This window comes from Myxine glutinosa, chromosome 1 (assembly GCF_964187855.1).
Source record: "Myxine glutinosa chromosome 1, kmMyxGlut1.1, whole genome shotgun sequence".
NCBI lineage: Eukaryota > Metazoa > Chordata > Myxini > Myxiniformes > Myxinidae > Myxine > Myxine glutinosa.
The window spans coordinates 101235370-101262781 of record NC_136261.1 but is presented as its reverse complement, the minus strand read 5'-3'; the positions used below and the strand labels follow the sequence as shown (position 1 = coordinate 101262781).

The 27412-nt window shown below is 42.5% G+C and overlaps 2 protein-coding genes across 3 annotated transcripts in view; both read left to right on the top strand.

Annotated features, from left to right (window-relative positions):
- TIMM10B (translocase of inner mitochondrial membrane 10B) overlaps positions 1 to 27412 on the top strand; it is a 512565-nt gene that overhangs the window by 280636 nt on the left and 204517 nt on the right. The window lies entirely within an intron of this gene.
- The window catches only part of RRM1 (ribonucleotide reductase catalytic subunit M1), a 400603-nt gene that overhangs the window by 321412 nt on the left and 51779 nt on the right, over positions 1 to 27412 (top strand). For both annotated transcript variants that reach the window (XM_078775295.1, XM_078775291.1), the window contains exon 18: positions 1427 to 1522. In XM_078775295.1, coding sequence (XP_078631421.1) covers positions 1427 to 1522 — 96 coding nt within the window. The remainder of the gene's footprint in view (positions 1 to 1426; positions 1523 to 27412) is intronic.

The window sequence follows — 27412 nt, the reverse complement described above, 5'->3', positions numbered from 1 at the left end:
CAGATGAAAGCCTTGTATGTGGTGAGGAGCTCAGGTGTGCCAAGGAAGGACTTCGCACGACGGAGGATGCCCAGCCGGCGACTGGCTTTGGAGGCCAGCTTGGAAATGTGGTTTTCCCAGGAAAGATCATGGCAGATAGTGAGACCCAAAAGCTTGAGTGACAGAACTTCTTGGAGAGGATTATTCAGAAAGTAGATGGGAGGGTTGTCCAGTCGGTCTTTTCGGAGAGACATCGTGAGAGTGTGAGATTTGTCAGGATTGAAAGACATGTTCCACTTGTTTGCCCAGTCTGTGATTTTGTCCAGGTCTGCAGAGAGTGAGGAGGCTGCAGACTGCCGATCTGAGGGATGAGGAATGGAGTGGCAGAGAGTAGAGTCATCAGCAAAGAGATAGAGGTATTTTCAAGAGAGTCAGAGAGATCATTGATGAAGACCAGAAAAAGCACAGGGCCCAGAACACTGCCTTGGGGAACTCCGGCCTGAACAGGAAGAGGAGATGAGAGAAACCCATTCAGGGCCACACGTTGACTACGATTAGAGAGGAGGTCCGCCAGCCATGCGTGGAGATTTCCATGGATACCAAAGGAGGAGAGTTTGGTGAGCAGAGCGGGGTGCCAGACCGTATCAAAGGCACGTGATATGTCGAGGGAGACAGCTCTAATTTCCTGTTTGGCATTGAGGACCTCCATCCATTGTTGAGACAGCAGAAGCAGCATGTCCAGAGTAGAGTGACCAGGTCTGAAACCAAATTGATGGTCAGAGATCAAGCCATTGGAGAAGAGGAAAGATTTCATATCTGAAGCAATGATGGATTCCATGACTTTGCTGATAATATAATTGGGAGAAGGCTGATTGGTCTGTAGTTGCTAGGATCTGTTTTTGCACCTTTTTGTGTAAAGGTGATGTTGGCAGATTTCCAAACAGATGGCAGTTGACCTTGAGCAAAAGAGAGGGTGAAGAGAACAGAGAGAGGGAGTGAAAGAGCGGAAGAACAGGATTTTAGGACCCTTGGGTTTATGCCGTCAGGTCCAGTTGCAAACTTTTAATTTTAATTGACTAAAGTTTAAGACTTTTAATTGCAAAATTACCTAAGTGATAAAGCTCAAATCAGAAAAAGGCAAACCATATCTATTTTGTAGGGTATCAAGGAATAGATTAGGGTCGAGGTGGTCTGAGTGTTTGGGTTACCCTTTAAAATCATAAAATTGCATGATTCACCACCATCTTGGTTACTTCTTCAAGACCAGGTTTTTGTTTGTTTGTTTTATTTAAACTCTGGATGCCAATGCCAGATTTGAGTTTGTTAAATTTTGAATGCAAACTCGAGGCCAGAGTGCCAGATTCATTTTAAATATGTTCCCTTGCTCTCCCTGTAAAAACTGATGAACTCTCCTGACATTTTCGTTTTCCTTTGTTTTGCCTTTAAGGTGTTGAATCCACATCTGCTGAAAGACCTGACTGATCGTGGACTCTGGAATGAGGAGATGAAGAATCAGCTCATTGCTCACAACGGCTCAGTCCAGGTAACTACCCCCATTGACTTCGAGTAACTACAAGCACCACGTGTCAGGGTGAAAGCATTGAAGATTGCATGTATTGTTCCTGGACATCAGAAGCCCTACCTTGGTTTGAATTGTGTATTTTGTGTACATTGTCCTCCATGTGTGGAACTGTTTGTTTTGTAGTCCCAGGTTATCTTTCGTGAGTATCGTTGACTCGATCTGCGCTGCACATGACAAATCGATCACTTCAGGTTATAACCCACATAACAGATGAACATTACCATGCAGTCTCATTCTTACTTGGAGTGGATGAGATATTGCCTTTAAAACAATGCACTCGGACAGGATTCAGGTCTTTCTAATACCTCCTGCTGATGCTGTGAAGGGTTTATCGTATTATACATTTTTGTTATGTCTTCTTTTTCTCTGCCTTTTTCTAATCAACACTTTGTGTTAACACTTTCCAATGAATCACCAGTCATAGTTTTGTGTTATGTATTTGCGTATTTTTGTTTTGCGATGCTTAAGAAAATAGCAAAAATTATCTTCAGATCCTTTCAATCAATTCTTCTTTTGTTTGCTTCAAGTGGTTGAAGATGCATGCTGAAATCCAATCATGCTTGGTGTGCATGCAAAGGTTAAATTTCACTTTTTTTCATTTCCTTTTATTTTTGCTTCAATCAGCAGAAATTTGATCACCACCTCCTCACCCGACACCTCTGCCCCCCAAAGTTTAAAAAGCACACTAAAAATGTATGAACCCCCTGTTGTTATTGCTACCATACCCAGGCCATGTTTTGAACCCAGGCCAACATGCTCTGGATCTCTTTTCCATACTGGGTAGAGAATGCTATACCGTAGCCCTAATGTGAGTGAGGTTGCGCATTGTGGAGCCCAACAACTGGTTTGGATAGGAATTTGTCATTTTGCTATGGTACTGGTCGACCTCTTTGTAAAAGAAACACACTGGTATATTTAACGTCTACCAGCGAATGATAATAGATTGGACACTGAGTTTCTCCTCCCCATGAAGGATGGCGTACTTAATTGATGCAATGTGCCCTGCCTGCGAAAATTCCAAGATTGCAGGTTTGGTCCAAGTTTATAGTTTGGTCAACAACCAAACCTGGACAATACAGCTCAAGGGCAAGTGCACTGCCTCTTCACCATCCTGTCAAGCCATAAAGGAGTGACAAATTCCTTGTGTTTTTCATACTATCCGAAATTCCCCTGGCAGCAGTCAAGTTTGCATGAATTGTTTGAAATACAGAGGTCAAAGCCCATTAAGAAGGTTGACCATCGAGGGAGAGAGACCATTGCACAATAAGCCAAGAGGTGAGTACCAAGCTGGCACGAGAGACAGAGGCAAGGCAAGAAGAGACAGCAAAGGATAAGTGGTTTAGCAGCATGTCGAGAGATAGGATAGCCAATCAATGGTAATTACGGGAAAAATTAATAGCTGGATAGATTGGAGAGGTCGTTGAAATATAACATCCATGGATAGAATTGCAGGTAACATGATATTAGTGGTTTACCAACTCTAAGGACTGGAGGGAACCCAGTTTTGTCGAAGGAAAAAAAATTCCAAACCCTCAAATTACCTGAATGGATGAACACAACGTGCCACAAATCATAACAATGTAAGAATTGTTTGGGGATGTGATGGCATCTAGTATCTAGCTTCCCAAAATAGTTGCATTTTGCTTTCAAAATGTCTTTTAACAGCGTAAAATCGCATGGAATTAATCAAATCATTGATGGTCGAATCTCAGATATTCATCGAGTGGTAAATTTCTCAATGACAGTTAAATCGTTCATTCGAGCGCATTCCACCCCCTTTTTCTTATTTTGTTGCGAAAGCAGGACCTCTAGTGAGTCACTATTCACTGATACACAGAATTTCAGCAATTTACAAGCATATAAACACTTAAGCATTCCAGCCTAGCTTTTAAGCGTATGTCCGATATGCTAACAGTAGCTTGGGGAAAACGGAGGAAGCACAAGGTTAGATGGACTTAAAGAGACGATTCCATAGATGGGAGAAAATGAGAGTGAGTGACACTATTTCAGGAACATAACATTGTATTGGTTGCCAAACGAGCTTGTGCGACCTGCTGGGGCGAGGGAGGGACAAAGGCCTGAAAGGGAAAAGACTGCAAGACCACCAACCGGCTGTTGACAGGAGAGAAACCCAACAAGTGCTGTAGCCTGCTGGCCAAGAGATACTAAATACATACTTCAGGACTTTTAACTACACTGTCTCTGGGTGTGCAAGATAAGTTGCAACATCACCATCCCACAGATGTGAGCAGTACTTCATTGAACTTTGGATGAACATGTTATGCACCATTAATAGCTCAAGACATCCAAGGGAGGAAATTCAAGGAGACATCCCATCTTGTCGGTCACCTTAAAGGTGTGGAGGTCATGACAGACCAAGGACTGGGATCTCAAGGATTGCATGTCATTCCTCTTTTGTGTTTCAACTATTTATAGAAGGACTAGCCGAAAGCACCCGGGGTTGCCCGGGTTATTTTTGAATGAATTTACTACTATAATTCAGCTTTTACTCGCGGCCGTAGAAGATTGACTGCTATAATTCAGCTCAGCTTTTAATTGCGAAATGGGCCCAGCCCGGCCGAGGTGGGCCTCGACCGGCCTCGCCACCTAGCCTATAACCTTCCCGGGGCCCGTCCCGACATTTTTGGTTCTTTTTGAATGCATTAACTACTATAATTCAGCTCAGCTTTTAATTGCGAAATGGGCCCAGCCCGGCCGAGGTGGGCCCCGACCGGCCTCGCCACCTAGCCTATAACCTTCCCGGTGCCCGTCCCGATATTTTTTATATTAGAGGTTTCCTCCTGTCTTTCACCATTCAGGAGATTAGCGCGTGCAGACAAACAAACAAACTTTCTTTTGTATATATAGATTAACCATATAGTTTTGTGGGGGGAAGGGGTGGGAGTGAAAGATACAGGATGAGATATACAGAGAGAGATGTTTATGGGGAGTAGAGGGGGGGGAAGAAAAGTGCAACTGGAGAGAACGATAGTGCTGGGTATTGATTTGGAACAGGTTGGCCAACCTCATACAGAGTTTTCTTCAGCAGCAGGATGCTTGAAGTTATTGCTTTGAGTTATCTGATGCTCTTACTTGAATTGGTCAACAGAACATGCTCCTGGTGCCAGCAGAGCTTTTTAGTACCAAAAGAATAGGATGTGCTCGTGCCACAAAACATACAGAAACTTATGGGAGGGAGAACCGCCATTTCGTTGGATGTTTGTTTTTAATCAGCCGTAGCTAAACTGTCCCCCTGTAATACTTTTATAGTTTCTACCTTATTTCGTAATTTTAAAGAAAAACATTTAGGTTGATTACTTTTGTGACTGCCTGGTCTGCTTCATTATTTATTTTTCATTATGACCGTACTATAGAGACTTAGAAGAGCAATTGCAAACACGATCACATTCCAGTCTGAGACTCATTAAGATTTTCACGTGATGTGCGAATGCCGGACTAAGTAAACCCACTGAAACGCCTACGATTGCACTGTTGATAAGCAAGGACCGCTGTCAGCTATAGTTGGTTGGTTGTAAAGTGCAAGCTTCTCATTCTATTTGTCAATAAACTACAGTGCTGGACACTGATACACAATTGCAACCATGGTTCAAAATGATGTAATCGTAACATCAAGTTGGCCATCCTGCACACATTTTATATCCAGCTGTAGAATGTAAGACTCTCCAGCACTAAAATAATGTCACTGAAACAAGGAGCTGTCCGATGAGTGCAAAGCGGTACAGAAGATTTTCCCAAAAAGCGGTGTGATCATTGATATAAACCAAAGCCCGGTTTAAACTCTGCCCTTAAGCTGAACTGTTTTTGCATCGTCACTCTTCCAAAGTTTGAGCATCCTATTGATTACCTGTGTCCAGCTTTTCTATCTCTTTCCGTTGCTGTTATTTTGCACCCGTTGCATTTCCCAAGCAACACTCCCATTAATAATTGTGTTTCAGATCTCGATCTGTCAACCTAAAGTGCCCCTGAAAAGCAGCATGTATGCTTTTAGTTCGCATTTGCAGCTGCTGATAGTGGATGAATGTCATGTCACATTAATCTTAGGGAATTACATGATGTAAACCAGAAATAGGAGGGAATGCAATTACCCTGACAAGACATCAGCCTCAAATGAGGAGCAGGAGAAATTCTATCCAGAAAAAATGCATCGCATACATGTGCAGAGGAAGTCTGCTCAGGTACCATATATTTATTATTAGTGCTGATGGGAAGGTTGGGAGAGGAGAATTAGTCTAAATGTACAGGTTCCATGTGGGGGTAAGGGTGGGGGTTGCCGTGGGGGGGGCGGGGGGTGGGGTAAGTTGGTCTTCAGCTTGGCATGTGTAGGGACCAAGATCAATTTACGAGGGGCATTCAATCGTTCCAGAAACAGGTTATTTGTTGGTGCCCTCGAGCCACATTTCTTTCTCATTAATACACTTACATGTCTGCATGTTTTCTGCATTTGTTTCCTTAATTTGGCACTTATGGAATTTGCAAAAATTGAATATCGTGATGTAATCAAATTTCTTAATGAAGAAGGTGACACCTTCAAATAAATCCATGAACACATCATGGCCATGAATAGTGAAGGTGCACTTGTATTCTACATTGTAAGCCAAATGGGTGGCTGACTTGAAATGTGTGTGCGAGTCGCCTTGGAGATGATTCCCGCTCAGGACAGCCTGCAGATGTCACTAACCCTCAAATTGTTGCCAAGCAAGTTGTCACCAACCCTCAAACTGGACGGTGATGAATTCCACAAGCTTGATATGTTACCTCTGCCACTGCAGGTAGACGAAGGTTATGTTTTCAGCCCTGTTTGTTTGTCTGTCTGAGTGTCTGTGAACAGGGTATCTCAAAAAGTTGCAGACAGATTTGGGCGAAAATTGGTGGACATGTTGGGTGAGTGATAAGGAATAAATGGTTCGATTTTTGTGAACATCTGGATCGTGATCCTATAATTTTTAAAGTGATTCTTCACTATTGAGGAATAGGACCAAAAACTATATATGGCACAATATTTCAAAAGGTTGTGGATGAGTTCTGACCAAACTAGGTGGATAACCTTGATTGGGGACAAGAACAAGTCGATTAAATTTTAGTTCAGGTCCGGATCCAGTTCCGGCTTATAGGTGGGATACAAAATGTAAACAGTTTAGCCTGGTGGAGGTTTGTGCTCTATCGAGTGCCATTCCAGTTTGTTTGTTTGCTTCCTTACATGCCAATGTGTCCTTTATGCTCTCTTCGCTGTGCTGTCTTCACTGCCTTGGCTTGATTTAATGCCATTCTGCAACTGGAAAATGCTTTTGCATTGCTTCCCAAATGCAGCGAATGCAAGTACTTCAACTGCCACTAAATTTGCAGGATGATCATTTTTGCTGTATGAATGCATCAGAGTAGATTCATGTGGTTTAGATTTTAGCAAAATACTGCTGCTTTCTGGTATGTATGTGGAATTAATTGTACTGTATATTTTTTAAGGCATTGGCTTGGATCAGGGCTAAAAAAAAATGATTGCAGGCTGGTGGTGGTTGGCTGTCCAGAATCAGGACCTGTATTTGCTTGCAAGAGCAGATAAAAGGAGGAACAAACTTTCGTGCATTAAATAAATAATATATTTGTCTGGGGGTTTTCACACTCACTATCATGCTTCCATCAAAGTCCCTTTTTTTTTTCTTCTTTTTTTTTTTTTGTATACTGAATCGAGGCTCGTGAAAGAGCTAACATTTACTTCACAAACAAATCAACCAGACAAACAAAATATATAAAAAGAGGGAGCGGAAAACAAGATGGGGAGAGAAGGGGAAGCACACAAACACAACATTTGAGAGCAGGGAGATGTGTGGAAGGGAGAGGGCTTGGGGGGAGGAGGCGTGGGAAGGGGGAGGGGGGGAGGGAGAAGTATAAAACACAAGGACTTCCAGGACAGAAGTTGGCATTTCAAAAAAGTGGAATTGGGGTGAAATTAGCGGGGGTAGAAAAGATCAAGGTTTTGGATGGGGGAAGATAAGAGATGGTGGTGAACAGCTGTTTTAAAGACCTGGAGGGTGGAGTGGGATTGAAGAGAGTGAGGGAGTTTGTTCCAGAGGCAGGAGAAAAGAGGAATGAAGGAGTGAAGGTGAGCAGAGAGTCTTGATTTTGGCAGTTTGACCATAAGAGGGTTGCAGACAGATCTTGTGCGACCTGTAGGAATATTTGCGGGACAGAGCCCAGAGAGAGCTGGGGGGGCAAGGCCAGAGAGGAGTCGGTAGAAGACGGAAAGACCACCAACCTGCCTGCGGTGAGTGAGTGAGAGGCCCTTGGAGTTAGCTTCATCGCGGGAGATTCCAATGATTCTGAATGCTTTGGTTTCAACAGCGTGAAGACGAGCTAGGTGTGAGGCAGGAGCACCAGCCCAGAGGGGAGAGCAGTATTCCATTGAGCTGCGGATGAAAGCCTTGTATGTGGTGAGGAGCTCAGGTGTGCCAAGGAAGGACTGCGCACGACGGAGGATGCCCAGTCGGCGACTGGCTTTGGAGGCCAGATTTGAAATGTGGTTTTCCCAGGAAAGATCATGGCAGATAGTGAGACCCAAAAGCTTGAGTGACAGAACTTCTTGGAGAGGATTATTCAGAAAGTGGATGGGAGGGTTGTCCAGTCGGTCTTTTCGGAGAGACATCGTAAGAGTGTATATATTTGTCAGGATTGAAAGACATGTTCCACTTGTTTGCCCAGTCTGTGATTTTGTCCAGGTCTGCAGAGAATGAGGAGGCTGCAGACTGCCGATCTGAGGGATGAAGAATGGAGTGACAGAGAGTAGAGTCATCAGCAAAGAGATAGAGAGGATTTTCAAGAGAGTCAGAGAGATCATTGATGAAGACCAGAAAAAGCACAGGGCCCAGAACACTGCCTTGTGGAACTCCAGCCTGAACAGGAAGAGGAGATGAGAGAAACCCATTCAGGGCCAAAGTTGACTACGACTAGAGAGGAAGTCCGCCAGCCATGCATGGAGATTTCCATGGATACCAAAAGAGGAGAGTTTGGTGAGCAGAGCGGGGTGCCAGACCGTATCGAAGGCATGTGATATGTCAAGGGAGACTGCTCTAATTTCCTGTTTGGCATTGAGGACCTCCATCCATTGTTGAGAAAGCAGAAGCAGCATGTCCAGAGTAGAGTGTCCAGGTCTGAAACCAAATTGATGATCAGAGATCAAGCCATTGGAGAAGAGGAAAGATTTCATATCTGAAGCAATGATGGATTCCATGACTTTGCTGATAATTGGGAGAAGGCTGATTGGTCTGTAGTTGCTGGGATCTGTTTTTGCACCTTTTTGTGCAAAGCGGTGATGTTGGCAGATTTCCAAGCAGATGGAAGATGACCTTGAGCAAAAGAGAGGGTGAAGAGAACAGAGAGAGGGAGTGAAAGAGCGGAAGAACAGGATTTTAGGACCCGTGGGCTGATGCCGTCAGGTCCAGTTGCAGAATCCGAGTCGAGGGTTGACAGAAACCTTTCCACCTTGTCAGGAGGAAAGGACACAGAGTCCAGGAGCAGCTGGGTACGACTGGGTACGGTGGGTACAGAGAGGGATGGGTTTGGGACACATGATTTAGAGGCAAACACAGAGTTGAGGCATTCAGCTTTTTCACGTGCGGAGTCAGCCGTGTGGCCATTTGAGGTGAGGGAGGGGATGGAGGGGGAACAAACACCAGAAACAGATTTGACCAGATGCCACCAGGATTTGGAAGAGGGAGACAGATAAGAGAGTTCGGTCCTGAGAACGGAGAGATATTGTTTCCTGGCTCTCCTGAGGGTGGACACACACTTGTTTCGGGCTTTGTGAAAAGAAATGAGATTTCCTTCCATTGGATTTGCTTTCCAGGAGACGAAAGCCAGTTGTTTCTGGGCAATAGCCTCACCACAAGATGCCGTGTACCATGGACGGGAGGAAGGGTATGACAACAGAAGACGAGATGGGATAAATCTGTGCATGAGAGAGAGCAGTTTGCTTTGGAAGAATTCCCAGGAAGAATTTATGTCAGAGGCAGTAGAGATGGGAGACCAGTCCAGATGATTGATGGCTGCTTGAAGACCGTGCCAGTTGGCCTGAGTGAAATGCCAGACTCGTCGACGCTGAGGAGGCTCTCTGAGAATGGTCAGAGAGATGTCCACTTTAACAAGCACATGATCAGAAGAGCCGATTGGAGCAGAAGAAAGCAGCAGACATTTTCAGGGAAGTTAGTCATAACCAAGTCCAGAAGAGAAGATGCTCCGTTGACTGAAATCCGGGTCGGAAAATTGACAGATTGTGTCAGTCCCAGTGAGTCACAGAAGTCCTTTGCTGAAGAGCCATGGCTGGTGAGAGAGGTACCCACACCCAGCCAACTGGCATGGTGAGAGTTGAAATCACCACATATGAGGAAGAGAGAGTTGGGATGGGTAGATAGAAGTTGGTCCATATTCTCAGACAGCGAGATGTAGATGGAGTCATCACTGTTTGGTGGACGGTACAACACACATATGAACAAAAGGTGGGAGCGAAGGGGAAGCCGTAGCCAAAGGTATTCCTGGGGGTGAGGTGGAGAGAGGGCAGTGCAGGGCGAGTTAGACAAGTAAAAATTTGAGAATTTTCGAATAGTGTAGGCATTTTGTGTTAAAAGTAATTAAACAAGTTTTTTAGGATAATTCGAGGGTGCTGAATTCAAAAATGCTGTTTAACCAGTTCAATTTTGGAGTCTTAACCTTCAAATTGTAAAAAACAAAATGCCCGCCATTTTCAGCATATTTTTTGCCATAACTTGAATTTTAAGCAACATAGAAGGCTCAAAATAGTGGCAATACCCATGTTTGTGATACTGAGGATTCCAAATTTACTGTTACCTAAGTTGTAACTAGTTTGGTTTCGCCGCCATGTTGAATTCCAAGATGGCCGCCATATTTTTGGTAATTTCTGGGGTGTATTTTTTTATGTACATCACTTTCACTGGTCAAATGCGCTTTTAATTACTTTAGAACAAAAAAAAATGATATTAAATCATTTCTAAAGTGCATTTAAAAAAGGGGTAAAGTTCCAAAATGGCTGCCTTTTAGTAATTATACTTTATAAATACCGTATCGCTCAATATTGGCATTCTCAAATGTTTACCTGTCTATCTTAGTCTGTTCTGTTTCTGCATTCTCGTTGTCTGTTGTATGCACATGCACATCCTCCTGTGCATGTTAGCCCAGCTTTTCTGCAGCTGCAACGGCCATTTATACATCCTTTGGTACATCCGCATGTTACTATCTTGCGACACGCCTTAGGAATTGGAGATAGCGTCATCAACTTCGGCACCAAGTTCCCATCGATGTATGTCCATCCCATGTCTGTTACTTGGGGGAGTACTGGAGTAGCGATGGTTGCGTGCTTCCAAATAAAAGCCTGGTAATGTGCGCGCCTTATGTGTAGTCTCACTGCATCTGATGTTGGTGGCAGAGTCTCCTGTGGACAACCCTTAGAGAAGAGTATTACACGTGCCTTGTCGCATCTGTCCACATCATCGGGTACCTTGTAAAGACGGTATATGAACTTTTCTGCATCGTTGATTACTTCTTCAGTGATATCTTCTGTGCCTAGATCTGTCAACAATTGGCTGTGTGTTTGAAACACCTTCCAGGCTGTCTTTTTGCCGTGGCCAGCAAGCTGTGACACACTGTCACAACCAGTAATTGCATGGAATGGCAGCAACGCTTCCACTTGGCAAGGTGGCAGTTTCTGGTGGAGTTTGTGGATGGGAATGTATTTTGGCTTCTTAAGAGTTCCTGCCTTCATCCACAGCTGAGTGCATGGCATCTTATCAAAATGAGCAGCTAACAAGACCAGCACGTCAGTGTCATGCACTAAAACCACCACTGTTTCAGCATTTGTGTCGACGCAATGAAGAACAAGTCGTGTGTCCGCCTCCTCATGGTTGGCCTGTAGGGATGATGTGTCCATCTCTGGATCTGAAGATTTCACGTCTGTGATCTGTGCAAATCCTCCAGCCACTATAAGTGTTGTGGGTGCAATAGACACCGCATTTGTCATGAGCTGCTGAGAAAGAAACTCTGCTAGATTTGCCTTATTCTCTCCAAGTGAGAGAAAGTTGGTCCATTTGTCTGGTAGAGGAACGTTTTGGTTTTCTATTACCCGACGTATTGGTCGAGAGGCCCGGGTACGTTTCATTCTGGTTCCAGTCTTGATGGAATCCTGCTGGTATCGGTCGAAAGTTACGTCAACTCTCTCAAATTTTTTCCCCATGGCAAACACTGAATTCACAAACGCATCTGCATATTCACCAAATGTGGTTATTCCGCTGGGCTTTCCAAGAGCCATCACCAGTGCTTGACCATCAATTACTAAGCAAGTACTTCCAGTTAATGTCACTTGTTCTGGGGTTGAGACATCTTGAATCAACTCATTTGCCAGTCGAGATTTACCGCTACTGCCTGTATGTAGACTCCCATTCATGGCAGCAAGTGAAATTGGCACAGGCATAAGTTCATGCTGCAGAATCAGGTCCAGGTTTATCACACGCCCTGCTTTGGAAGCTGTCACAAGTCGCTGTAGAATGTTTCTATCTGCCTTGATGGTCGTTTATTTGCCTTTGCTTTCTTTGCAGTCTACAGCATACAGAGACGAGAAAGTCTGTGCTTTGTTCCTATGTAAAGCGGCATTGAAATTGATATGACATGTGCCATCAGGAGGCTGAAGAAGGCGCTGATCAACAAACTCATCCAGCTGCACCTGTCCAAGTTTTTCTGCATTAAGCAAAGAATGTTGAATGCTCTCCGATGCCAAATGCCATCTTGGAATTCAACATGGCGGCGAAACCAAACTAGTTACAACTTAGGTAACAGTAAATTTGGAATCCTCAGTATCACAAACATGGGTATTGCCACTATTTTGAGCCTTCTATGTTGCTTAAAATTCAAGTTATGGCAAAAAATATGCTGAAAATGGTGGCATTTTGTTTTTTACAATTTGAAGGTTAAGACTCCAAAATTGAACCGGTTAAACAGCATTTTTGAATTCAGCACCCTCGAATTATCCTATAAAACTTGTTTAACCACTTTTAACACGAAATGCTTCCAACATTTTATATAAGCACAAATTCTCAAATTTTTACTTGTATAAGTGAGGAAGAGAGTTTTTTTATAAAGATAGCAACCCCACCTCCAGGACGAGGCTCAGGTCTATCATACCGGAGGAGGGAGTAACCTGTGAGAGATACCAAGGAATCAGAGACATCATGAAGGAGGAAAGTTTCTGTTAAGCAGATCACGTCTGGTTTGTCAGAAGCAACCTGTATGGAGAGATCAGACAAGTTTGAGCGAAGGCCCCGGATGTTTGAGGTCCATACTGTTAAGGAAGAGGAAGGGGGAGCATCGGATACAGAACAGGGGGGGGGGGGGGGAGCGGTAGGGTAAGATGTGGAAGAGGAGGAAGAGGTAGGGAGAGCTGTTGAAGGTGTGTCGGAGATTACAGAATAGCTTGGAGAAAGGGAAGAATGGGGCAGACAAAAGGTTTGATGGTGATTGGGAGAGGCGCAGTGAGGTGTTATTTGACGAGGGGGAAGAGCGAGGCAGAAGGTTGAGGGAGATGAAGGTGAAAGTTGGAAGGGGGAAGAAGCGGGGAGGACGCTTTGAGGAGGAGGGGTGAGAGGGGAGTCTAGGAGGGGAGGAGCGAGGGAGAGTCTCGGAGGGGAGGGGTGTGGGGGGAGATTTGAAAGGAATGGGTGATTGGGAAGATTTGGAGGGGAGGGGCAAGGGGGAAGATTTGAAAGAGATGGGTGATGGGGATGATTTGGAGGGGAGGGGCAAGGGGGTATATTTAGAGGGGAGGGGTGATGGGAAATGGGATTTTGGGGTGATGGGATTTTGAAAAATGTACGATTAATGGGAAACGAACATTTATTGCAAAATGTGTTTCTTGAGACATTCGAGTCAAAAATACGTTTGAGGACGCTGGAGGGAGGATGGAGTGCTGGAGAGTTTAGGGAATGAATGAAAGATGCACTATAAGAGATGGAATTTTTTTTTGGAATGAATAGATTTGGTGAGCAAGTCGAAAGCATCCTTTTATAGAAGAAGAAGAAAAAGGTGTTATAGAATATGACAGAATACAGGTCTTCAGGGGTCAGATGAGACATTTTTTAACAACGTGATCACAAACAACGTGGTCGAAGAACGAACGAACAAATAAGAACGAATAAACGAATAAGAACAGAAGGAAATGTTTTTTTTTTTTTGTTTTTTTTTTGAGATTTTAAAACAAGGAAGTATGGGATGAAAACACCGTGAAAAACAGAGACCGGAAAGTAATTGCAGCGCGATCGGAGAACCGCTGAGACAAAAACAAAGCCTCAAGCCAAGGTCGGACACGGTAGCCTAGTACTACACTTAGGCCTCAGAATACGCGATAAGAAAGACCGACGATTCTGTACACAGGTATGAAAAACCAACGCCAGGAATACTATTAAAGACACCCCAATAGGTACATACACCGAGAGAAAGATACAGTTTCGACAAAAACACACTTGTGAAAAGTTACTTAACTTCGAAAGCGAGCGCGCATGGACAGCTTTGAAGAGACGAGACCTCCAATCTTGCGCATGCGCAGATGGCTGAGTCCTTAGTCCTTAGTCCTTAGTCCTCTTCCTGGTGTTTCATTAAAGCATGAAGCATCTTGGTTTAATGAGCTACAAATTTCAATTTCTAAGATGAAAAGTTTTTTGTTTTTTTTGTCCTTCTTTTGCGATCCCTTTTATTTTTTACCCCGTGAACCCGAATCGAAAAGTGGGGTGAAGCATTATGTTCACTTCTGTCTGTTCCTCCATCCACAAATGTCAGTTTATGATTGAGGAACAACATGATTTAAATTCAATGTTATAATTGGAACATTAATCTGAATGAAGACTTGTCTAATGTTTTACCATATTATGGCTCTCAATTCGTCCCGTTCGCTCATGCGCAGAGATCACACATGTGAGATAATATTTTACTCTTTCTGTCTGCCTGGCAGTCAAACAAAATTGAATGAAAATCTTTCCAAACAGGAAACTTTCTGTTTTTAAGGACATCATAATGGACACAAACAACAGGCATGAATAACTAGCTCATGTAACATGTGAAATTAGATAGTGCTTAAGACGGTGGCACCCCGGTGTGTACCCCGGTTTAGAATAGGTACACCGTATCCCTGCGTGTCGTAAGAGGCGACGAAAAGGGTTGGCGTCAGGAAGGGCATCCGGCCATAAAAACATTGCCTCAAAAAGGGAACCATGACAATATTACAACTACACATGGGCAGGGTACAGCCCGAAGTACCCCGTGGGGGACCTCACTCCCTCTCGTCAAAACTCAAGGTGGGGAACCCGATCGCAGCAAGGGTGGAAATCACTTCATTTATGACGACAAAACGTCTGATGCCCGACGTGGAGATCGGTTTCTGAGGTTTGGGACATGGAATTTAGGGACAATGACAGGGAGATCAGGAGAAGTGGTGGAAGTATTGGTCAGAAGAAGAGTGGACATATGTTGTGTGCAGGAGTCGAGATGGAAGAGAAGTGGTGTCAGAATGGTGAAGGGTAGGCAGGGACAGAAATACAAGTTTGTGTGGTAAGGGTGCCCGGAAGGCATGCATGGTGTTGGTGTCCTGTTTTCTGAGGAGTTTGTAGACAGTGTGGTGAGTGTAACTCGAGTGAGTGAAAGGTTGATGATGGTGAAAATGATGATTGGAAAGCTCTTGGTGAACGTCATCTCGGGATATGCTCCGCAGGTCGGTCGGGGCGATGAAGAGAGGGACAAGTTCTGGTGTGCGATAGAGAAGCTGATGGAAAACGTGAAAGATGAGGAAGTTGTTGTGGTAGGAGGAGACCTAAATGGACATGTGGGAAGGAGTATGGACCATTTTGAGGGAGTTCATGGGGGTTATGGATATGGTGTGAGGAATGACGAAGGTGAAAGGATTTTGGAGTTTGCTGATGGAGCTGGTTTGTTGATTTGTAATACTCAGTTCCAGAAAGAGGATAATAAGCTTGTTACATAAACGTCATGTGGGTCGACGACAACTGTTGACGACCTGATGTTGCGTAGGCGAGATAGGGGACACCTGGACACAAAAGTGATCCCGGGGTAGGAGGCTGTTTCACAGCACCACTTGGTTGTCTGTGACATAAGGGTGAAAGGTGCGAGGAGAGCTCGGCGGATGAAGTACCAACCGAGAATGAAGGTGTGGAGGTTGAAAGAGGTGACAGTGAGGGAGGCATTAAAAGAGAGGCTGAGTATGGCAGAGGATGATGTGGTTGAGCTTGAAAGTGGTTGGATGTCAATGAAAGATAGTCTGTTGGGAGCCGTTGGTGAGGTATGTGGATCAACAAAAGGACCACCGGGGCACTCAGAAACATTGTGGTGGGATGATGAAGTTGGAAAGAGGATTGACGAGAAGAGGAAGAAGTTCAAGGAGTGGCAGAAGGTGAAGGGTACGGGGGCAGAAAAGGCAGAACATGAAAGTTATAAGGCAGCAAAGAAGGCTGCAAAGAAAGAGGTAGCAAAGGCGCAGGAGGTATGTAGGAAAATGTTCAGAGAATGCTTGGATTCGGAAGACGGTCAGAGAGCGGTATTCAGCATTGCAAAGCAGATAGCGAAAGAGAGGTGCGATGTGATGGGGGTGAGTTGCTTGAAGGATGAAGTGGGACAAATCGTTGTGGACCCAGATGGAATTAAAGGAAGATGGAAGAGATATCTGAAAATGCTGTTGAATGCAGAGAATGAATGGGTTGGCAACATCGAGAGTAACCCAGTTTTACGGCCGACAGAGAAGATAACCGAAAAGGAAGTTGAGGAAGCGATAAAAGCAACGAAGAGTAGAAAAGCAGGAGGGCCGACGGGAGTTGTGGGAGATGTGTTGAAGGCAGCGGGAAGTTGGGGTGTGAAGAGAATGACAGAGATCTGCAATCTGGGGGTGATAGAAGGCCGCATTCCAGTGGATTGGGAACCGAGTATCCTCGTCCCTCCATACAAGGTATTGGAAAGGGTGTTGGAGAGGAGGATAAGGAAGAATGTGAAGATCAACGAAATGCAATTTGGATTTATGCCAGGCAGAGGAACGACAGATGCACTTTTTACTCTAAGGCAGTTGCAGGAGTAGTACATTTAGAAGAGGAAGAAGTTGTTTCTTGGGTTTGTTGATCTGGAGAAACCATTCGATGGGGTTCCACACGAAGTAGTGACATGGGCATTGAGGAAGTTAGGAGTGGAGGAATGGTTGATCAGAGTAGTGATGGCAATGTACGAGAGAGCGTGCACAGCTGTAAGGACGAAGGACGGGAACAGTGGTGAGTTTGAGGTGAAGGTGGGAGTGCATCAGGGGTTGGTACGAAGTCCACTACTATTTTTGCTGTGATGGAGGTGCTGGCTCGTAATGTAAAAGAGGGTTTACCATGGGAGTTGTTGTATGCAGATGATCTGGTGTTTATTGCGGAAAGTATGGATGGACTGAAAGAGAAGATGAACAAGTGGAAGGAATGTATGGAGACAAAAGGTCTGAAAGTGAATATCGGAAAAACGAAGGTGATGGCAAGTGGTAAAGCATGTGGTGAGGTGGAAAGAACTGGGAAGTGGCCGTGTGCTGTGTGCAGGAAGGGTGTTGGAGTGAACTCCATTCAATGTACAATGTGCACTGAGTGGGTTCATCAAAAATGTAGTAGTCTGAGAGGGTCATTAACCAGTGTGGCAGCTACATTCAAGTGTAAGGTGTGCACAGAGGGAGCTGCAGATGGAGGAAATGTTGAGTTGGATCTTGGAGATGGCGTGAAGCTGGAAGGTGTGAAAACATTTTGCTACCTCGGAGAAATGCTGAATGGAGAAGGTAGATCAGACTCGGCAACGGTTGCTAGAGTGAGATGTGCATGGAAGAAGTTTCGGGAACTGAGTGCCGTGCTGACGAGGAGGGGAGTGTCGTTGAAGCTGAAGGGAAAGGTGTATGCTGCATGTGTGAGAAGTGTTGTGATTTATGGGAGCGAGACATGGGTAATGAACGTAAAGCAGCAACGAAGGCTGGAAAGGGTGGAAATGCGAATGGTTCGGTGGATGTGTGGAGTATCGTTGAGAGAGAGGAAGACAAATGATGAATTGCGAAATATGTTGGGAATAGAGCCTGTGATGGATGCTGTGAAGAGAAACAGGTTGAGATGGTTTGGTCATGTGTTGAGGAAGGATAAAAGTGACTGGTGACTGAGAAGATGTGATGATGAGATGATGATGATCATGATGAGATGATGATGAGAAGAAAGTGACTGATTAAGAGTGATGGAAATTAATGTAGATGACGGGGAAGACCGAGAAAGACTTGGCTAAAGGTGGTGGAAGAAGAAATGTGGGCAAGGGGGTTAACAAGGGGAGATGCAGAAAATAGGGCAAAATGGAGAAGATTATCATGGGTAACCCCCGCATGGCAAGGCTAACCCCCGCACTAGCAGGGAAAATGGCCTTAAAATGCCTGTTGTTGTTTAAAAGGTGCATCAACAGCAGTATACTTTCGGAATTAATTTTTTATACAACCTTTACAATCTATTTTATTTAAATTTAATTATATACATGAACACTGTGTGGGATAAGGTGTTTATTTATTTGTTTGTTTGTTTTTTGTTTATTTTCACTATATGCTGGCTTTTTATCCTCTGCTTTATTGCTTTCTCCTGTTTCCTACGTAATGCAACCTATTGCAGGGAATCGACTTGAAACGCAAGTGGTGTGTTAGAGATGTCAATCCATTACTTGGCCTCTCTGTGCAGCTCCTGCACCTTCTAACTTTGTGGGCTTAAACCTGGAATGTGCTGATATGTGTAGTTGGGAAGCTTTACCTTGCCTTTTACAAGGGCTGTAGGAGAATTATTGCAGTTCAAATTTATTTACAACACTTTACCTAAAAATAATTTACTCATCAAAAATGGAACAGCTTGATGCACTTTGCAGGCGATAGAGAGTCGATTTGACAATACCACAAAAGATAGCGATTGTTGCAGTGCCTTTTGCAACTTGATGTTGAGCATTTTAGGGGATATTTTGCTTACAAGCGGAAAATGTACCTTTTTGCCTGCAAAACCACTTGCAATCTTGCACTCTAAAAGCTTTCACAATCCGCGTCTGCAAGCATGCGTTTCCCCCATAATTTTCAACAATTTGCAGATCCTGATAATGCGTACAATGTATTCGGATGTGCCTTTATGTCTATCTCTGCCTATCTCTCCTGGCTGTCTAGTTTCTCTTGTGTCTTCTTCCCTTTTATTTTTTTCATGACTATAAGGCTCATGGAGCAGCTTGCACAAGTATCACATCTGTAGAAAAAGGTCATTGGAATACACCGATTTACCTTTTACATTAATTGCAAGGACATTAAAAGACTATGCACGAATCCACACAGTAGCTTGAACACACATGGCTTGAACCTGGGAGATCAAAATCACAAACTACCTATTCATCTGGGAATAACAAACAGGCCAACTCATAAATCTGTATCAATTCCCCTCCACCCCCACCCACTTCTCCCTCCATTCCTTTCTTTCATCTCTGTTTATCTGTATTCATAAGTATGTGTTGCTTGCAAGCCATGTGGGGTTCTCACTTGAAAGTTCAGGACTTAGTCGTAAAATTGGTAACAGGTTGATCAGATGTATGTTCAGCCTCTTGTTATAATGCAACTGAAACTGAAAAGAATGGAGAGGGAGAGCAAAGAAGTGTCGGAAATTTCATCCCCAAGGTTGCTGTTTGGCAGGGTAGCAAAACCTCCCATTGCTCTTGTTGCTTATGCCACCACAAAGCACAGCATGTGGCAATAACCTGTATTGGTGGCACTAACTGCAGGTGCACATTTTACAAAATTCAAATCCCTTTTTACCTTTGACATGTGGCAGGTCTGCAAGAGCTGCATGTTGTTGTTATTGTTATTGTAGTTCTTGTTGTATATCTGTATACAACATATATCCACCCACCATGGGATCGAGCCAAAATAATATGGCCACCATATTGGTTTTCTTGTGGGCCTAAGATATCAGGCCTGTAGGCCTATGCTGATTTATACACTGCCCAGATTTGTTGCGTCAGATTTCCATTGGCTTTGTTTGTGTCGAGTGTTGGAAGGGATGGGGTGTGTTGGAGGGGGGATGTCTTCAAGTGCTACGTAATATCTTGGGGGGGGGGGGGGGGGTGGTGTGAAACCAGACCCAGCTGCCCGTCAGACTCGTAATTGATATTGAACCAAACCTTGAAGACTCCTGGAGATTACCATAATTGTATAATACCTTCAACAGAATGTATGAGGGAGTTGGGTGGACAGAGGAGGTGAAAGATGTATATTTTATGTCGCAGGTTGTGACCACAGTACTGTCATTATTTTATACTAGGGCATTGCCCGTACTATATCTATATCTAAAATTATATCCCCCCCCCTCTATTTACATGCAATGGTTTGGTCCAAAGCGAACGGCTTCCGGAGTTTGGTAAAGAAATCGCCATCGCGTGCACAAACGCGCAGGAAAGCGAATGAATCGCAAATTCGTTTTTATTAGTTGTAAAACATAGTTTAACGCCAACATAGTTTGCAAACGTGAAATAAATGAATACGCTCTCAAATGTGCCATCCGAGGCAGAGTGTGTCCGCCACGTTCGGCACACGCGATCGTTCGCTGCTCTCTGATTGGTTGAATCGTTTTTTGGACATAGCTCGGTAAGTAATTGTCCGATTAATATGAAACCTTGAAAAGGCACATCCTCGGGTCCCCAGCAATATACCTGGCAAGTTAAAAGTATATCGGACCCGTGGTTGTCGAGAAACAGCGGTCACAGACAAACGTACAGACAGACAGAGATTACTGGAATTATAGATAGATACAGGCACTGTAGTAATAATTGAAATCCCTTACAAGGAACTTTGATGCAGGAGAGGCCATTGGGCCCATCAAAGCTTGCGTTATGATTGCCAAGTTATGGTCGTTTGTCCCTAACTCGATCCCTTTTTTTTTTAATGCTGAGCATCAAGCAAGGAAGCAGCACGTACCATTTTTGAAGTCTTTCGGATGACTCGGACGGTGTTTGAACCATCGAGCTCCCAGACTCAGAGGAGACGCTCTAATCATTACGCCACCAAGTGTGGTTTTTTTCTTCTTTATTTTCATTCTTTAACTTGCTTTTTCATCATGTAGTTGGCCTTTCATTCACAAAACAATGAAAATTTGCTGCTAGAATAAGGGGAACCGTCTGATTTTTTTTTTTTCATCCTTACTTTTTTCCTCTATCTGTTAATCCTGTAAAAACAAGACTAATAGTCTAATAGCTGAGTGGAGTATTTGCTGTCCCCCTGTCATGTGACCAGATCCTCAGCTCTGATTGGTGGATGCTTGTGAGGGACATACATACATACACCAGACAACAGACATACACACCGATAGGGCAATGCCGTAAAAATATGGCTGCTGAAACATGACTGATGACATCATCATTTTTTTTTTCTCGACCAGTTTATTCCAAGAACACTCACGAAATTTCATATGGATCGGATCAAACGTTTTGCTTGTCGATTTATGATGTCATAATGAAGACACTTATGACATCATCATTAACATATGTTATTCCCCATGGGGAGTACTTTACAATTAGCCACCCTTCAATTCTTTCCATATAGCAGATTTGGAGATATAGAGGTGGAATATTTTTCGGTTTTCCAAAATGGTGCCCATACCATATGACATCATAATTATCATTAAAAATGTTACAGGAGGAGGTGCTCCTACGGTGAAAATATCATGTAAATCGGACCAACAGTTGCAGAGAAAACGATTTTTAAAGGGAATAAACCTGCAAAATGCTGGCGGAAGAGACGGACATATTTACATAATACATCGACGGACAGACAAACATTGTTCCAGACGGCATTGCCCTATGGGCTATGCCATAAAAATATGAGGGTTGTTAAATAAATTTTGAACCAGACCTGGAAGTCGCAGAACTCTTGACAATTCCTACACAGAATTCTTACGTATCAACATATAATCGCATGCAATATTTATGCACTTCTCCCATTGGTGTTCGAGTTTTTTGTTTTTTTTACTTTTGACAATTATATATATGTATATATATTTTTATACATATATATATTTCATCATCCTATATCAAGTTTTCAACAGCAAATAATGACCTTGACAATTGAGATTATGTTTCAGATTATTCATCAGTTCTCAGACTCATATTTACTCTTGGATATTCCTTCATATTTGAAAATGCACTTTGCCCAAAAGGAGTGTGAAAATCAGAGTATACTCTCATGTCTTATAACATTCGCTCAGCCTCTTTACATTAAGGCAACGGAGATTGTGGCAGCATCAGAGGAATTTGGAAACATTTTCATTGGACTTGCAATGCTGGCTTCCAATTATGTCTTACGTTCCACTGGGAATATCATGTGTGGGAGTGGCATTGAATAATATGCAAAGGGTTCGGTTGTGCATGTGATGACTGTGATGTGTAGACACTCGTACTCGCTTGCTTTGCGCGCCCATTTTCTAACCCAGGCAGCACTCACAAATATTTTTCTTTGAACATCGGTTTGTATTGATGACATTGACAAGGAGCGTTTAAATACACTGCACAAGTCGCTACTCGATCAAGAGAGGCACTCTGATTTAAAAAAAAAAAAATCCTTCACGAAGAGTGTGTCAAGCAAGTCAGCAACATTTATCTATGAATAATGTGAACGTGTTGCTGGCATGAGCAGGACCGCCAAATCCTGGATACAGTACTATAAACAAGTATCTCTCATGCGTTTGTTTGTCTGGGCTGAGAGAACAGATGACTGAATGAATATGAATGATCGTTTTAAGGCCATTTTTCTCCGCTAGAGTGGGGGTTGGCCTTGCGGGCCCCACGACCTCATGGGGCCCTGTTTTGAGGCAATGTTTTTATGGCCGGATGCCCTTCCTGACGCCAACCCTTAGTCGCCTCTTACGATGCGCAGGGATACGGTGTACCTATTCTAAATCGATCGGGGTACACACTGGATCATTCATCCCAGCAAGCTGGTACTCAATTTGCCGACCTTGGAAGGATGACAGGCTGAGTCAACCGCCCTGGTGTTAATTCAGCGATCGACCGGGATTCGAACCCAGGATCCTAGGATCCCAAGCCTGAACCCTAACCGCTAGCCCAACTCCATATTTACTGTATCAGTCAGATGCTGCGCTCATTTCAATGCAGCAAGGCATCTTGCTTATGCTGAGTCAGCCCATTTGTAGATCCAACAAATTATGGAAGTTTTACACAATATGCCTGCAAAGGAGTATGGCCATTTCACGAAGAAAGATGAAGCTTTCTTTACAATTCGGCGATCAGACAAGTTCTGGGATGGAGTATTCTCTGACCGACACATCGAGCAGTTCCTCATGCGGCTATCGAAAAGATCTGGTGGGATAACACGTGGTCGTGAAATGACTGACAACTCACTGACTAAATGGGTGCATGTGTCCCCATCTGCAATGCATTGGAGAAGCTTACAGCAGTGTACTCAGTAACATTGGAGCAGCAGCATTGGAGTAAACCACAACCAAAACAACTTGTGTCCAGCCAGTGAACTAAAAAATGACACTGCTCCTAGTCACTTCATTCAATGGCTAGAGGTTCTAACACCATTTGTTTTACATGAATCGGTGCTCTTGATGAGCATCGCTACTGAGATTGTAGCAGATAGTTCTGTGAACTGTGATAGTGCTGTCCAGATTTGTCAGTCTGCAATGATCATAATAACAAGCGAGACCTACGCCAATAACACTCTGTGAGGATAAAGTGAAACCACTTGGTGCCATGAAAAACACAATCAAAGTACAAGGGGAAGAAGTTGTCAATCCTTCCTTGCTCTTCAATATGATGACCTGTATTCTGAACACAATCTGAGTTGGAAACATTTCTACAATATGAACTAGGTCCACAACCCTCTGTCACTCTTTTTAGATATCCAGCTGCAGAAAACACCAAAAAGTGCTCCAGGGATGACGATGTCCCTGGTCAGCAGTCAGCAGTCAGAAAACAATTCCTGATGTTTTCATTTTTGTGTTGGATGGGGGTCATCTGCTTCACACTGCAGTTTGGCCACAACCTGTGACCTACTACGAAGTTTTTGCATCCCACAAATCCTACATTCTCAGTTCCTACATTCCTACAAATCAAATCCTACATTCCTACAAATCAAATCCTACATTCCTACAAATTAAATCCTACGTTCCTACAAATCAAATCCTACATTCCTACAAATCAAATCCTACATTCCTACAAATTAAATCCTATGTTCCTACAAATCAAATCCTACGTTCCTACAAGTTAAATCCTACGTTCCTACAAATTAAATCCTACGTTCCTACAAATTAAATCCTACGTTCCTACAAATTAAATCCTACATTCCTACAACATTTGCATTCAAATCCTACATTTGCATCCGGCCGTAAAACATTGCTTCAAAAAGGGGACCGAAAAACAACAACAACCACGGTTCCCGAAAAAGGCCAACCCCCGCTTGCGGGGAAAAATGGCCTCTAAAGGTGGTTTTATTCCTACAAATCAAATCCTACATTCCTACAAATCAAATCCTACATTCCTACAAATCAAATCCTACATTCCTACAAATCAAATCCTACATTCCTACAAATCAAATCCTACATTCCTACAAATCAAATCCTACATTCCTACAAATTAAATCCTACGTTCCTACAAATCAAATCCTACATTCCTACAAATCAAATCCTACATTCCTACAAATCAAATCCTACATTCCTACAAATCAAATCCTACATTCCTACAAATCAAATCCTACATTCCTACAAATCAAATCCTACATTCCTACAAATCAAATCCTACATTCCTACAAATCAAATCCTACATTCCTACAAATCAAATCCTACATTCCTACAAATCAAATCCTACATTCCTACAAATCAAATCCTACATTCCTACTATCAAATCCTGCATTCCTACAAATCAAATCCTACATTCCTACAAATTAAATCCTACATTCCTACAAAACAAATCCTACATTTCGACAAATCAAATCCTACGTTCCTACAAATCAAATCCTACATTCCTACAAATCAAATCATACATTCCGACAAATCAAATCCTACATTCCTACAAATCAAATCCTACATTCCTACAAATCAAATCCTACGTTCCTACAAGTTAAATCCTATGTTCCTACAAATTAAATACTACGTTCCTACAAATCAAATCCTACATTCCTACAAATCAAATCCTACATTCCTACAAATCAAATCCTACATTCCTACAAATCAAATCCTACATTCCTACAAATCAAATCCTACATTCCTACAAATCAAATCCTACATTCCTACAAATCAAATCCTACATTCCTACAAATCAAATCCTACATTCCTACAAGTTAAATCCTACGTTCCTACAAATTAAATCCTACGTTCCTACAAATCAAATCCTACATTTCTACAAATCAAATCCTACATTCCTACAAATCAAATCCTACATTCCTACAAATCAAATCCTACATTCCTACAAAAAATCAAATCCTACATTCCTACAAATCAAATCCTACATTCCTACAAATCAAATCCCACATTCCTACAAATCAAATCCTACATTCCTACAAATCAAATCCTACATTCCTACAAATCAAATCCTACATTCCTACAAATCAAATCCAACATTCCTACAAATCAAATCCTACATTCCTACAAATCAAATCCTACATTCCTACAAATCAAATCCTACATTCCTACAAATCAAATCCTACATTCCTACAAATTAAATCCTACATTCCTACAAAACAAATCCTACATTCCTACAAATCAAATCCTACATTCCTACAAATCAAATCCTACATTCCTACAAATCAAATCCTACATTCCTACAAATCAAATCCTACATTCCTACAAATCAAATCCTACATTCCTACAAAACAAATCCTACATTCCGACAAATCAAATCCTACGTTCCTACAAATCAAATCCTACATTCCTACAAATCAAATCCTACATTCCGACAAATCAAATCCTACATTCCTACAAATCAAATCCTACATTCCTACAAATCAAATCCTACATTCCTACAAATCAAATCCTACATTCCTACAAATCAAATCCAACATTCCTACAAATCAAATCCTACATTCCTACAAATCAAATCCTACATTCCTACAAATCAAATCCTACATTCCTACAAATCAAATCCTACATTCCTACAAATCAAATCCTACATTCCTACAAATCAAATCCTACATTCCTACAAATCAAATCCTACATTCCTACAAATCAAATCCTACATTCCTACAAATCAAATCCTACATTCCTACAAATCAAATCCTACATTCCTACAAATCAAATCCTACATTCCTACAAATCAAATCCTACATTCCTACAAATCAAATCCTACATTCCTACAAATCAAATCCTACATTCCTACAAATCAAATCCTACATTCCTACAAATCAATTCCTACATTCCGACAAATCAAATCCTACATTCCTACATTCTCAGTTCCTACATTCCTACAAATCAAATCCTACATTCCTACAAATCAAATCCTACATTCCTACAAATCAAAGCCTACATTCCTACAAATCAAAGCCTACATTCCTACAAATCAAATCCTACATTCCTACAAATCAAATCCTACATTCCTACAAATCAAATCCTACATTCCTACAAATCAAATCCTACATTCCTACAAATCAAATCCTACATTCCTACAAATCAAAGCCTACATTCCTACAAATCAAATCCTACATTCCTACAAATCAAATCCTACATTCCTACAAATCAAATCCTACATTCCTACAAATCAAATCCTACATTCCTACAAATCAAATCCTACATTCCTACAAATCAAATCCTACATTCCTACAAATCAAATCCTACATTCCTACAAATCAAATCCTACATTCCTACAAATCAAATCCTACATTCCTACAAATCAATTCCTACATTCCGACAAATCAAATCCTACATTCCTACATTCTCAGTTCCTACATTCCTACAAATCAAATCCTACATTCCTACAAATCAAATCCTACATTCCTACAAATCAAAGCCTACATTCCTACAAATCAAATCCTACATTCCTACAAATCAAATCCTACATTCCTACAAATCAAATCCTACATTCCTACAAATCAAATCCTACATTCCTACAAATCAAATCCTACATTCCTACATTCTCAGTTCCTACATTCCTACAAATCAAATCCTACATTCCTACAAATCAAATCCTACATTCCTGCAAATCAAATCCTACATTCCTGCAAATCAAATCCTACATTCCTACAAATCAAATCCTACATTCCTACAAATCAAATCCTACATTCCTACAAATCAAATCCTACATTCCTACAAATCAAATCCTACATTCCTACAAATCAAATCCTACATTCCTACATTCTCAGTCACTACAAAGTAGGTGTAACTGTAGTTTCAGATGGCTATGATGGGCTTGTGTCAACCAAGTCAGCAGAGCAGAATCAAAGAGCGAATAACTAACTGCACTTCTGCAGATATCTTGGTTTCACCCAATTTGCAAACTACAACATCACAGAATGAGTTCCTTGGAAATGAGAGCAACAAGATGCATGTTATACAAGCACTAACATCGTTTATAGAGAATGCAAGAATCCTCGTGAAACATACAGGGTCAGATACTGACACAGTTGCAGCACTTCGAATGGTCACGGCAAGTAATTCCCTAGTGGTGGTGGTTGGAACCGGTGCAGTTCTATTAGGCATGCTGGTAGCCCAAGCAACTCTTTCCATGAATTTGTATATGCTCTGCCACAGCAAGCCAATAACACTGTTC